This window comes from Mus pahari, chromosome 6 (genome assembly GCF_900095145.1).
Source record: "Mus pahari chromosome 6, PAHARI_EIJ_v1.1, whole genome shotgun sequence".
In the NCBI taxonomy this organism is placed as follows: domain Eukaryota; kingdom Metazoa; phylum Chordata; class Mammalia; order Rodentia; family Muridae; genus Mus; species Mus pahari.
This window is the reverse complement of record NC_034595.1, coordinates 55,864,659-55,880,620: the sequence shown is the minus strand read 5'-3', so window position 1 is coordinate 55,880,620 and position 15,962 is coordinate 55,864,659. Positions and strand designations below refer to the sequence as shown.

Genomic DNA, 15,962 nt, shown 5'->3' with positions numbered 1-15,962 from the left:
TGTGTTGGTGCTCCTCCTGCTCCTCTCATCTCCCTGTCCCCTGTCCTGCTTGCATCTGCCTCCGCCCAACTCTGTCAGCTTTCTGGCCACGGACACCCCCATGTCTGTCCTCAGCATTTCTTTCTTCTTACCCTATGATGGGTAATTTCCTGGTCTTTGTTTTCAATTGCGGTGGGGGGGGTTGTTTTGTTTTTTATTTATTTTTTGCTTCACCCACATTTATGCCTGTTTATATGCACACATGTGTACATTACAAGCTAAGATCTACATATAAGAAAGGCCATGAAGTTTTTGGCTAAGTTTGGGTCACCTCATAGAATACTTCTAGGCTCATCTACTTTCCTGTAAATGTCATTTTTATTTATAACTAACTAAAATTCCATTATGTATATGCAGCACATTTTCATTACCCATCAGTTGGTGGGCATTGGAGCTGTTCCTTTTCTTTGCTATTGTGGATGGTGTAGCAATAAGTACAGATGTATGTACACATGTCTCTGTGGGTAGGAAATGGAGACCCTTGGGTCTGGGTCCAGGATTGGTACATCCGGGTCCTGTGTTTACTTTTTGAGAAACCGTCACACTGAGTTTTGTAATGACTGTACCAGTCTGCACAGCCACTGGCAATGAATAAAGGTTCCTCCTCCACACACTTTACGGAGTGTTTGCTGGTGTTCTGTGGAGTGGTGTGTGTGTGTGTGTGTGTGTGTGTGTGTGTGTGTGTGTGTCTGTGTCTGCACGTGTCTCTGTTTTTAATCGTAGTCAGTCTGAAGGGAGTGAGAAGGTCTAACACAGTAGTTTTAATTTGTGCTACCCTGATGGCTCGGGATGTTGAATACTTTTAAAAATACTTACTTCTGGAATACATTGAGTGAGTGATCTAGGAGTTCTTTTAGAATTAAGTTTACTTATCTATAAAGTGGACAGACACAGCAGTGTATAAACTCAAAAGATCCTTATGCTTTTCTCTTAAGGGATAAATGACATATATAAAATATTGTCAGATGCGTAACCAGTACAGTGTGTTAATGAATATTATTTCCCTTAAAAAAAGTAAAAGTACTTATTGGTGATCTGTGTTTCTTCTTTTGAGGTCTTTCTGTTCATTTTATTAGCCTATGTGTTCGCTGTTTCTCTGAGTGTTTAATTTTTACAGTTATTTTTCAGTTCTGGATATTAGCTCCTTATGTGAAGCATAGGTAACGAAATATTCTTATTTTACAGATTGTTCACCCTGTGTGATAGTTTTCTTTTGCTCTGCAGAAAAAAACTAATTTCACAGAGTTCCATATATATTAGTTTGGGGTTTGTTTCTTTTGGTAGTGGAGCCCGTTTTCAGACTTCTTTGCTATAGCTATATTTTGAAGGGGTTTCTCCTAGCAGGTTCAGCATTTTAGGTTTTATATTAAAGGCTTCGTTTGATCCACTTTAAATTGCTTTTAGTACCGGGTGAAGTGGTGTGGATTTAACTTTATCTGCAGGTAGATGACAGGGTTTCCCTCACCCCTTTTGAACAGGCTGGCCTTTTCCTCCCATCTCACTAGGTTTTTAAACCTCTGTCAATAATTAGGTGGCCATTGTTACTGGAGTTATTTCTGGGACCACTGTTCTGTCCCTCTGGCTTATGTCTGTTTTTATGCTGTTCCTAGGCTGTCCCATGTTTCCAGGGCTGTAGCACGGCTAGAAACCAGGTGGTGTGATGTGTCCCTGTGTTCTCTCTCTTCAGGCTTGCTATGGCTGTTTGTGTGCCATTATGAATTCTTATATTCTTCTTTCTAGTTCTGTGAAGAATAACGTTAGAATTTTGATGGGACTTGCATTAAATCTGCAGATTACTTTTAGTAATACGATGGCTTTTACAGTATTCCGCCATTCCGGGAGCGGCAAAGACCTTTCTGTTGTCTAGCATTTTTTCTCAGTGTCTTAAGGACCTCATTTAGAAGACTTTCACACCCTTCTTAAGGTTATCCCTAGGCACTCTTTTTCCCGGAACTATTGTGACTAGGGTGTTTTCCTAATGTCGTCTTTCTCTGCAGTTTCATTGCTGGTATGGAAGAAAGGTACTGCTTTTTGTATGTTGATTTGTATACTGCAAAGTTACTGAATGTTCTTATTAACTGACTTTCTGATATACTCTAAAAGGTTTTAAAATATAGAGTAGTATATAATCATGTCATCTGGAAATGGATAATTTGATTTCTTCCATTGTTTTTTAAATATTTTTTAATTGGATATTTTCTTTATTTACATTTCAAATGTTATCCCCTTTCCCTCCCCCCCAACCTCCTATCCCATCCCCCTCTTTCTATGACTGTGTTTCCCCACTCACCCACCTACTCCCACCTCCCCCCCCCTGGCATTCCTCTACACTGGGACATTGAGTCTTCACAGGACCAAGAGCCTCTCCTCCCATTGATGCCTGACAAGGCCATCCTCTGCTACATATGTGGCTGGAGCCATAGGTCCCTCTATGTGTACTCTTTGGTTGGTGGTTTAGACCCTGGGAGCTCTCGGGGGAGGGGGGCTATTTGGTTGATATTGTTGTTCTTCCTATGGAGTTGCAAACCCCTTCAGGTCCTTCAGTTCTTTCTCTAACTCCTCCATTGGGGACCCTGTGCTCAGTCCAATGGTTGGCTTCGAGCATCCGCCTCTGTATTTGTCAGGTTCTGGCAGAGCTTCTCAGGAGACAGTTATATCAGGATCCTGTCAGAATGCACTTCTTAGCATTTACAATAGTGTCTGGGTTTGGTAACTGTATATGGGAGAGATCCCCAGGTGGGGCAGTCTCTGGAAGGCCTTTCCTTCAGTCTCTGTTCCACACTTTGTCTCCATATTTGCTTCTGTGAGTATTTTATTTCCCATTTTAAGGACTGAAGCATCCACACTTTTGTCTTCCTTCTTTTTGAGCTTCATTTGGTCTGTGGATTGAATCTTGGGTATTCCGAGCTTTTGGGCTAATATCCAGTCATCAGTGAGTGCATACCATGTGTGTTCTTTTGTGATTGGGTTACTTCACTCAGGATATTTTCTAGTTCCATCCATTTGCCTAAGAATTTCATTAGTCATTGTTTTTTATAGCTGAGTAGTACTCTGTATTAGTCAGGGTTTTCTAGAGTCACAGAATTTATGAGTAGTTTATATATAGTAAAGGAATTTGTTGATGACTTACAGTCTGCAGTCCAACTCCCAACAATGGTCAGCAGCAGCTGTGAANNGAAGTCCAAGGATCTAGCAGTTGCTCAGTCCCACAAGGCAAGAAGGTGAAGGAAAGAGTGTAAATCTTCCTTCTTCCAATGACTTTATGTAGGTTTCCAGCAGAAGGTGTAGCCCAAATTAAAGGTGTGTGCCAACACTCCTTTAATCCCAGATGACCTTGAACTCAGAGATCTCCCTGTCTTAATCTTCTGGAATTCGTAGCCACTATGCCTCAAGATCTCCATGCCAGGATCCAGGTCAGAAACTTGTATCTCCCAGCGTCCAGATTAGGATCACTGGTGAGCCTCTAATTCTGGGTTGTAGTTCATTCCAGATATAGTCAAGTTGACAACCAGGAATAGCCACTACATACTCCATTGTGTAAATATACCACATTTTCTGTATCCATTCTTCTGTTGAAGGACATCTGGATTCTTTCCAGCTTCTGGCTATTATAAATAAGGCTGCTATGAACATAGTGGAGCATGTGTCCTTGTTATATGTTGGAGCATCTTTTGGGTATATGTCCAGGAGTGGTACTGCTATAGACTATGGGGACTTTGGAAGTTGGACTAAATGTATTTTTTTAAATTATGCTATGACTAGCTATGGCTCTCATAGACTCATGTGTTTGAACAAGCCTATGGGGGCCAGGGAGTGGAATGTGATGGTTTGTATATGCTTAGATCAGGAAGTAGCACTGTTGGGAGGTGTGGTCTTGTGGGTGTGGGCTTTAATATCCTTGTCCTAGCTACCTGGGATCAAGTATTCATGCTACAGCCTTCAGATGAAGATGTAGAACTCTCAGCCCCTCTTGTTCCATTCCTCCCTCGATGCTGCCATGTTCCCACCTTGATGATACTGGACTGAACCTATAAGCCAGTTCTAACTAAATGTTGTCCTTTATGAGACTTGCCTTGGTCATGGTGTCTGTTTAAAGCAGTAAAACCCTAAGACACACAGTGAGTTAATGTCCAAAATTGTAAGTAGTTTTACATACACACACACACGCACATACACAATTACTAGAATATTGACAAACCCAAAAACACAACACAAAAAGACACAGAATAAAAATGCACTAACCAACAAAGCAAAACAAACAAAAGGAGAATAACCTTTAACCCTTGCTAGTCTGCACTGGAAAATGTTTCAGTCCATATTCGGGTCACAGCTGCTAAGGGTTGTGTCCTTTGTTGCCAACACTGCACCTGCATGCAATCCAGCTGGAGAAACTAGACAACAGGTGCTTATTCACACGTGGGGTGGCCGTGGTGACCTGGTCTTGTTTAGGTGATAGCAGGACTATGGGCGTGGCCAAAGCTTTGGTGAGGGCAGTGAGCTCTGGGGTGTTGGGGAGTGGAGGAGGCCTTGGCGGTACAGGCTGAACTCCGGGGTGACTGACAAGCACCAAAGCCTTGGGGAATGTGCACGGACTGCTTCAGTGATACGGGCAAAGCTGTGGGATGCTCATGCCAAATCTGAGATGATGGGTGCAACCACTGCTTTGGGCTAAATATAGCTGCACTCTTCCCACTGTAGAAAAAATTTCAGAACATAGTACAGATTCTGCCATGTGTTTATTATGATTGTGTTCTACAAGTCTTGAAACTTTCCTCTTTTTTTATAAAAATGACCCACTCATTGTTCAATAGTATGTTGTTCTATTTTCATGAAACATACTCTAATTTTTCTGCTATTGTAGTTTTTTTTTTTTTAAGTTTGAAAGGATTTGCTTTGTACAATTGCTGAAGATAATGTGCACTTTGAGGTGAAATATGCAGATGTCTGTTCATTTGAAGTTTACTTGCTTATGTGTCTGGGTGACTGGTGGTGAGAGCAAGGTGTTGAAGTGACCTACCAGTATTTTTATATGGAGGTCAGTCTATGCCGTTATATCCAGAGAGGTCAGTCTAATGAAATTAGATGCACCAATCTTTGCTCGGTGTATGCTTAGATTTGTCCCAGGGATCAAAATGAAGTGACATTGCTTACCTTCCTGTGCTGGGCTTCAGTTTTGAGTCTAACGTGCCAGACATCATTATGGCTTGTTCCATTCACTTGTGCCGACAAAGGTAAGGCTGCATTTGTCTTTGCCTGTTGAAGTTCACTTCCAAACATGACTAACAGCCTAGTGGCCTCATTTAGTGTTCTGTACATGTGTGTGGCGTTGGTTCCTATCAGAGAGCTTACTCCTGTAGGAAAGAGCCCCTCTCAGCAACCATTAATTGCCTGGAGCTCTTCATCTAGGTGTGGAGGCTTTGTGAAATTTCCCTTATTGAATATTGCAAAGAAGTCTCTTTTCTCTATAATCTGACTTTAACCCTGACTTTCCCCTCGCCCCCCTAAACATTGGCATTTTTTCTTAGCCTAATCCTTGAATGTGTCCCCAGACTCAGTGCATATTATTAGTCTCAATTTCTTGACAGTCTCCAGGAAGATTAGATTTTTTATAGTTTCTGCCTTTCTTTCAGACCAAGCTTTGTGTCACTTTATCTGTAACACTTTTCTTAATCCTTAAGCCATTCTGTTTATGTGTTTAGTATTTCTATTTGTGGTAATATACCTGTTTTATTTTATAAACTTAGAACTCTGTAAATACCTCTGATTCATCTCTTTTAGGATGAAATGCCCTTTACTGGCACCATTGGGACCATTTAAAGGAAGATGGAAGACCACAGAAGCCTAAAGAGTAGGAAGGATGGATCTGTCAGGAAAAACCTAAAGAGTAGGAAGGATGGGTCTGTCAGGAGAAAGCTTCCTCTGTGCCTCTGCTAAAGCGCAATTCTTCATGTGTGAACATATGTCACATGAACGCAGGTGGCCTGCAGGGACATCATCTCCTGGAGTTAGAGATAGCGTGACTACTGCATGTGAGTGCTGGGAGCTGAATGGGGGTCCTCTGGAAGATTAAGAAATGAGCTTAAAATGTAATAGTTGAAAGCATATGTAGACTTTATTAATATACAGTGCATATCAGGTAGAACCAGAATCTTATTTACAACTCTGTAACTTCTACTTACTGTAATGTAAATGAAATATATTTGGAAGTGTTTTAGTCAAAAAGACAGGCTAATAATTTCCCCCATTTTAACATGATACAACATGTATATATTTTATATATTTTCACATTTTTGTTAAATATACTTAAACACTTCTAGAGTTTAGAAAAGAATCCCTTCAGCAGTACTTGTCTTTCACTTTGGTTAAAAAACAAACCAAGTCATTATGGCTCAGGTGGTGGTGTCATTTAAAGGAACATGGTCACATTATTTACTACACAGAATTCATATGAAATGTAGATATGTACCAAGCAGTTACACATGCAGTATACTAATGTTAGAATTCACTCACCATCTGCCCAATTCTCTGATGCCGGAAGGTAAGATATCTAACTTGGGCTATGGCTCATTAGGTACATACTAACATACTGCTTCATACTCTCCTGAACCAGCAGGAACATAGAAAAACTTTTATGGAGTAAAACCAACATTGACTTGTTGAGGGCTTTTCTTCTGAGGTTCTGACAGTTTCCACCGCCCATCTCATCTTGAGGCAGGGGTTGAAAGTGCTGTGGGGCCGAACTCACACCTAGGACACATCCAGACCTTCTTAATGATATCAGCCCTGATGCCTGGGACAGAAAGGAACACGTGCAGGCATTATGAAATACACGCTATCAGAACAGTTAGGTGATTTCTAAAGACTGTTTACAAATGGGCTCTGCATACTAGTTTGTAAGTATACTGTCAGTCCAGTAACATAGCCTCCTCCGATGCAACCCCACACAGAGCACTACAGAGTTTCCAAATAAACTCTGGTCCTTAAGACTAGAGTATACAACACTACATCAAGTACCTACAACTCATGGTTGGATATAAAATTAGACAACTTACTTGAAATCTAGATGTTCAATGAGCACATATCCATCTGTAGAAACAAAACTCACTTTACTAACCTGAGAGTTCTAGAGAAAATTCTTTAATATAAAGAAAAAAATTTCAACATAAACTCACATTTGCCTTTGGAATTGCGACATATCACTAGGTTTTGCTCAGTGGTGTCGATGACTTCCAGCTGTTCCCCAGGAGTTATTGGCAGATCAAACATTCCATTTCGTGAATTGTTGGCACATGCTACAGCTCTGTTAATGACCAGGATTTCTTTACCATACTAAAATGAGAAATTACTAGTAAGGGCATGCTTGCATGGTTATTATAACAGAATTAATGAAGGGTATAATATAGTAACCTCAAAATATAGGATACTAGATACATGGACAGAATAAATGATGGGGATATTACAGTGGAACTCCCTTAAAATAATAGTGAAGTCCAAAATAAAACATTTGTCTAATGTGATTATATTTTGAAACTGTTTTCATATCCACTAATATATATTAGAACAAGTCCTGGTGGGTTAGAATAGACCACGGTTGGTATACTGTAACAACACAGGCACCTCCCCACTCAGGAGAGGAAATGTTTCACAAAGCTGTAGTGTTGACTTTGCTTCTGGCTGATGGTCCATCCTCACCTTTTTAGGGCACATGTACTTTAAAATGGCAGTAGTTGGGTATGAGGGGGAAAGACAAGCATTTGAGGAGGAGCAGCCTCTGACTGGAAATTCGGTTCCTAAACCCACAGCATATTTTCTTTCTGACGAGCTAGCCTCTACAAGTAATTCACCTTGTCATACACTGATTGGGAAAACAAACCTAGGACAGGTAGCTTAGGTCATAGATGTCCTTTACCAGATTAGAATGGAATGTCTCCACTTGCAGCTTCCTCCTCAGCTGGCTAAGGGTGCTCCTGCTACCCCCCCAAACCCCTTGTGTTTACTAGGAATCCACAATGGTTTCTTCAAATGCTAATCTGATGTAGGTCATCCTTGTCCCATTGTCTCTGTCCTCCTTACTGAACCCCCAGGAAGCTCCGTGAGATTTTGTAAACCCACCCTGCTTCCATCTCTCCAGGCCTTACTCAAGCACACTCATTTCTTTTTCTACTTGAAATACTCATCCGCCAAAGACCTCTCAGACCTGTAACTGCCTTGAACAGATTACTGTTTCAAGTGTACTAAACATTTCTATTGTAGAATTTAGCAAACACACACGCTTTTTAAAAAAGAAGCTTCGCCAGTGAAGTACACATTATGTTTTCATTTGAGCTGGATTAAAATGGCATATTTTTTTCTTAAAGGTAACTAGAAACCCACCTCAGGTAATTAAGGATAGACTTAAATTGCACAGAGAGATGGAATTTCTGTCCCATATGGGATAGTTAAGGGAGAAAGTGCTAGCTGGATTATAGGGTCTTTTCAACCTGAGGTTGCTATACTGTTGGTTTTGATCTATTCAAATAGCATTATCACCTGGAGCCAAGCAGATGATAGCAGTGGTTAAGGGTTTATGTAAAGTCCTATTTAGTTCACTTTCAAAACAGTTTGGGATGTGTATGAAGCCTGAGGGAGTGTCTCTGCTGATCTCACGGATATGTAGGAAGCACATGGATGTGAAGACATAGAAGGTAGGCTGTCTCGGAGCAGCTCATGGTGCCGTGCAATGAACTGCATAGACGCTGGTCCTTTGGGAAGCAGAAGAGCATCCCTCTAATGAGAAGGTTTGAGCAGCTCTTTCTGGAGTGAGAAGATGCCTCAGTAGGTTCTTGGTAAGTGAACGACAGGTGGAGAAAGTAGAGGGGCACGTCAGATGTGGGGTAGACCAAGTCGGTGCCTGGAGGAAGGAGCTGCTAAGTGAGGTAGAGATGCAAGCTCTCTTAGAAACAAAACTGTGAGTGGTTTGTTGGTAAAGCAGAAAGAGCGGACACAGAATGTGAGGAGAGAAAACAAAGATTAGCTGTGGTCCTGACTTGAGGGAACTACCAAGAAATGTTTCTCGTAGAGTTCTGGCTTACAGTGTGCTTCCTCTTTATAGAATTCGTCTCTCTTCACCTGCTGCCTAGTGCGTGGATGGTATAAAAATGTTTCCCAAATTCAGTTCTCACTTCGGCAGAATATGGACTCAGGAAGGACTACTTCAACTTGGGAGCCATGGAAAATGCTCCGTAGATTCTTAATGAAAGCCAGGAGTTTGAGATGTTGCCACCGTACCCCTCGAACATGACATGTACACACTGGGAATCCAAATATGGAAGTCTCTCCTTCCAAACAGTGCTGTACTAACGAGCTGAGGGAGTGAGACTTGAATAGGGCCTTAACCAACACTGGAGAAGGTTTGCCGGATGGAATAGCAATATACGAGGGCACGCCACTATAGGAATGTGTCAGACTCAGAGTGGCTGAGACACTGCAAGCTGGTGGAACCTTCGGGAGTGAAGGTTTAATCGTCAGTGGTATTCATTTTCTGTTAATTTTTACTTTGAAAAGAGAGCATACCTGAAATCTTTCTCTGAAGAGTTTTTCTTCTTTATCCATTCTATTCTTTTCTAATTTTTGCTTCTTAGTTCTGAAGAAATGTCTGGGAGAAAAACTGTCAAGAAATAACATGAATAGAGGTAAGTGTAACATGATAAACACTCTACATTTATGAGTCTATGAACTTGTCCTGTTTCAGGATAAACGCAGGTACAATTTTGTGCATGTATAATTATATATACACACACACACACACACACACACACATCTATCTGTACACATCCCTCTACTAGAGCAGACTGTCATAACTTCTGGAAAAGCTAATATCAATTATTTTTCTGTTCAGTAATACTTATGTATTTTTCCCAGTGCTTCATACTTACCAAGTGAGCATTTTTCCCACTGAGCTCTCTAAGAATACTTTTATGGCAAGTAAGCATGGAATAAAATCAACACCATATAGAGAGAATGGTTGGGTGCAGGAGGAGCCATGGAATAGGGAGAAATAATGTGTTTTATAGAATAGTAGGTGTATTATTTAGCTTTCTTTTTCTGCTGCAGTGAGAAGACACCATGGCTAAGGCACCTGATAGGAAGGGAGTGTTTATTTCGGTTTACAGTTCCTGGGGGATTAGAGTCTGTCATGGCAGGGACCTGGCGGGCACAGTATCTAGAATAGCAAGCACCAAGCAGAGAACTAGAAATAACTGGAGTCTTTAAACTCTCAAAGGCCACATCTCCTAAATGTAACCCAAACAGTGCCACCAACTGGAACAAAGTATTCAAATGCTTGAGACTGTGGGGGACATTTATCATAAAACATCACAATAGGGTAACTGGTTTTGACAACATGTAACTATAGATTTTGTATGCTTTCAGTGTAAATAAACAAGAGTTGGGGTGATGGACTGTACCTTTGAACTGTGGGTCAAACCAAACCTTTCTGTCTTAAGTTGGTTTGGGGAATATTTTATTATAGCAATAGGAAGCGTGAAGAATACATGAACAGAATTAAAGAATATACAGCAAGATGCAGCAAAAATGAGTGCTACTAAGCAAATAAAATGAACAAATCTATAGCAGAAGCTGACTGAAGACTCCTCCCTTCTCCTGCTTTACAAATGGAGTTTGGTTCTACTTAGCAGTTTCATACATGGACAGACAGGGTAATATCACACAAGTCCTCTATCAGTTTTAGTGAGAAGTGTCTCCTGTATTGGGATATGTCTTTCCAAGATTCTAGTCACAACCACATTCATTGCAGATTACTGTGGAAGCATATGGCATAGTTTAGCAACCCGAGACCCTACTTGGTACCATCCCATCAGCGACGATGCACTTGACAGCTTGAGACTTTTGCCACACACACACACATCTCTGGACAAATCTGCATCATACTGCATATACCTCCTACTATGAATAACTATCAAACTTAGATTGTATTCGGTTAATACTTTACTTGTTTATGTCCTGCTACAGAAATGGAAAGGAAGATCTGGCCCGAACTGGCTTTGGGTACATGTGTGATGAAAACAACCATGTCCCTAAGTGAACTTTTAGGGAGAAGCCCTTATTTACTATTTTATACTCATCCCATAACTGGGCACACACATAAAGTCAGATGCATTGTGGGATGGATATGCATAGGAAATAAATGATTATATTGTCCAATCTAAGAAAATCACTCAAACTACACACCTGTGAGCAACTGCATCCCACTCTTGGATTTCATATAAAGCTGCCTCAAACAACATCCTGTAGTCCTTGAGGTCTGCTCCTCTTACAGTGTAATCTAACCTATTCTAGCTCTTTGCGTTGATTAAATTTCTCTCAGTACTTTGCAGCATGTGTGTGTGTGTGTGTGTGTGTGTGTTTAATTTCTTTATTGAATAAGAAGCCAAGAACCTGAAAATAGCCCTCTTAGCCCCTGACCACTGGCAACAATTCTCTTTTCCATGTCCATTCTTGTAAAACACCCATCTGCATACCCATCACAGAGATATCTTTCTAAATTAATTATGCTCTGATAATGCCCTTTAGGGCATTGAACTACCTACAGCAAATGCCATTTTCATTAGCATTACACATGTTCCCTCCACATACAGTGTCTATTTAGGCCATGCATGCCTTTGTATTTGAATATTCACCCACATTTTGTACTTACTGGTAGAATAAACTGTCAGTTAATTAATATGGAAAACACTTTGCTTATTGGTAGAATAGTTGTCCCAGAAACCATTATAAAAGTATCTAAGAAACTGATCCATTGCTCTTCAGAAACAATGATATCTCCAGTTTCCCTCCCTGCCCTTGATTCCCCTACACTGGGGCATCTATTGAGCCTTCGGACCAAGGACCTCTCCTTCCCTTGATGCATGACAAGGCCATCCTCTGCTATATATGCAGCTGGAGCCATATGTACTCCTTTGTTGATGGCTTAGTCCCTGAGAGTTCTGGGGCAGGGGGTCTGGTTAGTTGATAATTGTTTTTCCTATGGGGTTGCAAACCCCTTCAACTCCTTCAGTCCCTTCTCTAACTCCTCTATTGGGGACCCTGTGTTCAGTATTGCATTTTCAAATTGAGAATATATTAAGTCAGTTTAAGAAACAGGTACTATAAAATTGTTTCCCCAAAAGACAGATGTGTATTGATGACAGATAATGCTCTGCTGCACAAGGACTCAGAAACCTTCCTGACATTGATTGCACTTGGATTTCTCTTCAGTTGTGCTATGCAAACAAGTATGATGTTTAATATAAAAAACAAAAATCAACTCTTCTTTTGAATACCTCTTTCCAAATTAGTAAAAATAAGCTTAAGGGAAAGACTGCCTTTGACACTCTGAGTTTCAATTTGCTATGGACAAATGTGACTTCTCTTGGGATACCCTAAGAAAACCATAGGTTTCCTGATGCAAAAGAACTACTGAGTATTTACTAAGAATTTCCCCAAGAAGTTTGCCAAAGAAAGTCCCCGAGATCCTGCATCTGGGAAGAGGAGCACATAACTAAGTGAGCATTAGAGGCCACACCCTCCCTGAACAGCCAGTGCAGTCTGAGTGAGGGCATGTTATCCCCTGAGCTGATGATGCACTCTGGTTACATTCTAACTGTGTCAGAACTAAACTTACAGTTTAGCAAAGTCAGTTCTGGTTGACATGCTATTTAAGCTCTGTCCTTCTGGAGGGATGCTCCTATGGTCTAAAACACAAGAAATCTGTAGGTCCTCTGTTGTTTGCTAGGGACTGCCTCCCATTCCTTTTTATTCCTCATTGATGGAGAATAGGGGCAGGTTGGGGATGGGTGTTAGGAACTATGTATTTATACCTTCATCTCTTTTATCTCCTTCCTCTCAGTTGTACTGTGAGGCAAGTGTTGCTAGTTCTCAGTTGCAAGTGAGGAACCTGAAAGTCAAAGTTAAGGACTTGCTGAAGGTCCCACGGCTGGCAAGAGGTGCAGAAATTGCAGTAGTGGAGTTGTGAGTGCATTTGTGTTCTTCTTACCTTTTGGATCCCTGGCTGCCTTTCCCCCACTTTTTTCCTTTTGGTGTCAAAAACTTAGTCTTCCAAGTTTTTACTTTATCCCCGTCGCTGAGGAGAGAAATGTTTTGATCAAGTACATTAAGATTCAACTAGCAAACATTTACAAGCCCTCCCCCCCCCCCGTGCTTTCTAGGTCAATCCATATCCCTACTCACAGCCAGGCCATCCAGTGAACACCCTAAAGCTCTACTGTTGTGACTTCATTTACAAAAACAACTAGGCCACACTGGCCTACAGGACAAAACCTGTTGACCTCTCAGTGGCCCAAATTTGAGCTCACCAGAAGCAAAATTGTAATGATACCTATCCTTTCCTGTAATCAGCTGTCACTCATACCTATCCTTTCTGAGCCTCAGGAGTTTTTGTTTTGTTTTGTTTTGTTTAAATGTGAATCCTACTAGTAAACTTGCAATTCACTAATAGCTACGACTGCACCTCACCCCGGTAGGAATGGCTAACATTACCAACCATGAATGCTTCTTAAAGTGCAAATTAGCATAACCATTATAAAAATAAGTATGGAGGTTTTTGAAGAATTCAAAATTATCACATAACCCAGCTTTAGCACTCTTGGGCATATCCCAAAGAACTCCCTGTCTACTACGGTTATATTTGCACATTCACATTCATTGCTCCAGTAGTCACATAATAAGGAATTAGAACCAGATAGATATCTATCAATAGATGAGTGGATAATCAAAATATGGCATGGGGGCTGGAGGGACAGCTAAATAATTAAGAGCATGTGCTACTCTCACAAGGAAACCAGTGCAGTTCCCAGCTCTCAACTTCATGTAACTTCAGCTCCAGGGGATCCAACACCTCTGGTCTCTGAGGTCACCTGCACTTACATGTACATACCCACACACAGACACATTCACATAAATAAAAATAGCCCTTTTCTAAAACATGGTACATATATACAATGAAATTTTAGCTATAAATAAAAATGAAATTTGTGGGAAAATGGATAGGTATGGAAAGTATAATATTAAATTAGGTGATAAAACCTATGTTCTCTCTCATGTGGATCCTAATTTTTGGTATTTACATGCATGCATATATGTAAAAGTAACTTTTATTCACCAGATATATTCGTCTCAGAGGCTTAGTGCTGAATAAGCTCATCCTTTCTAGTTCTTTCTGAACTCTGGCTGGCTGGTTCAACTCAGCTGTTCTGGCTCAAAACTCCTTTCCAAACTAACTGATTAAAACTGGATTCTCTTGGCTTCTGATGAATTACTTTCTGCTTAGAAAATCTACCTCTGAATTCCACAAACTGAACTGCACTGACTGTATGAACTGAAGAGAACTGCATGAACTCAATTGAACTCAATGCATTCAACTGAACTACACCCAACTACACTTAACTGAACTCAACTTGAACTCATTGCTTGAACTCAACCCAATTTACCTCCACTCATTGAACTGCCCTCTACCCCTGACTGACGCTGCACTGTTCTTAAGTAGCTTCTCTTTCCCGTCTGTTCAAGTGAGAGTTGGGTGTATCATATCTCTGACTCATTCTGTCAAATCTTACTCTGATTCATCACTTTGTCTGTCTCTCAATTAGATGTCACTTTCAAACATGACTGTTCCCTTCTACAAACTAACTTTACTTCCTCTGTTAGGGATTACAGATGTATAGTAAGGGATTGTCTGTATTCCATTCAGATCATACTGTAATCCAGGGCATGTCTGCATTTTTGTTGGATCATATTTTTGGGTGTGATTCCTTGCCAGAGCAGCCATGTTGCTGGATTAAAATTACTCTACCTGTATAGATAAGTTCAACAGTCTAGAAAGCTCCTAAGAAGATTAAAGATGTGCTGAGGAAGGAGTGGGGCAAAAGACACATGTAACATGAAAGGAAAGAATGGAGGGGGCTACAGAGGAGGGTAAGGGAGCAGAGAGGAAGACGTTTGTACGGGGTGGGGATATAGAGGTTGGAAGAGGTGGGTGGAGAGAGGATCTACTAAAACACTTCAATAGAAAATGCTGTAAATGCTATAATGGCATCAAATACTTTGTATGCTAGTTTTTAAAATAATAAAATAGGAGTTGGATAGATGGCTCAGTGATTTAAGAACCATCCAGTTATCTATAGTGTTGACAAGCCCAAATACTTCAGTAACTCTGCACTAGGAAACCTTTAAACATGATACATATGTTAGAAACTTTACATTTTCATAGATGCTATATTTTGATTCCCTTTACATATGCAGTCCTGGGAACTGAATTCTGGTCTTGGCACATGCAAGGCAAGCACTCTACCACTTAACTATATTTCAAACCTCAAACTATGTGGCCCAGGTAGGTCTTAAACTTGCTAGACCCCCGGCTTCAACCTCTGTAGTAGTCAGGATTACAGGCCTCTGCCACCAAGCCTGCCTTTTCTTCAGATTCTGCTCAGAGGGTCCTTCAGGATATGAAGGCTACAGCCCCTTCCAGTCATCGAAGCTGCACCTGAGAAGGCTCTTGTGAGGCCCTAGGACTTGCTGGGGATCTTGCACGCCTTTCTTCTCATCATCTGTTACCTTTGAAGCCTAGAAGATAGCTCTAGAAACTACTTTCGTTTCTAATGGCCTCACGTTCACTCATTTCTGGCTTCTGTATGAGCTCCCAGAAGGAGGAATTCTGACCTAGGCCCAGTGGATCTGCTATAAGCTCTGCACAATACCGGGCACAGAACAGGGCTTAGTATGAGCTTGTGCACGAAATTTGAAGGGAGCCAGAGTAGGAGAGCAGGTGCAGGCTGGGCAGACATCCTCTCCCATGTTTAGTTTCTGTACTAAAACAATATATCCAAGTCTTTGAAGTTCTTGAAGCAGTAGAAAGGAAGAAGAAATAG

At 40.9% G+C, this 15,962-nt stretch overlaps 1 protein-coding gene across 1 annotated transcript in view; it reads right to left on the bottom strand.

Annotated features, from left to right (window-relative positions):
• Positions 1-6,271: 6,271 nt before the first annotated feature.
• Fyb2 (FYN binding protein 2) overlaps positions 6,272-15,962 on the bottom strand; it is a 107,633-nt gene continuing 97,942 nt past the window's right edge. Inside the window, 5 exon segments of the mRNA XM_021200483.2 lie at positions 6,272-6,829; positions 7,092-7,125; positions 7,212-7,368; positions 9,592-9,685; positions 13,073-13,159. Coding sequence (XP_021056142.2) covers positions 6,817-6,829; positions 7,092-7,125; positions 7,212-7,368; positions 9,592-9,685; positions 13,073-13,159 — 385 coding nt within the window. The 3' untranslated portion in view covers positions 6,272-6,816.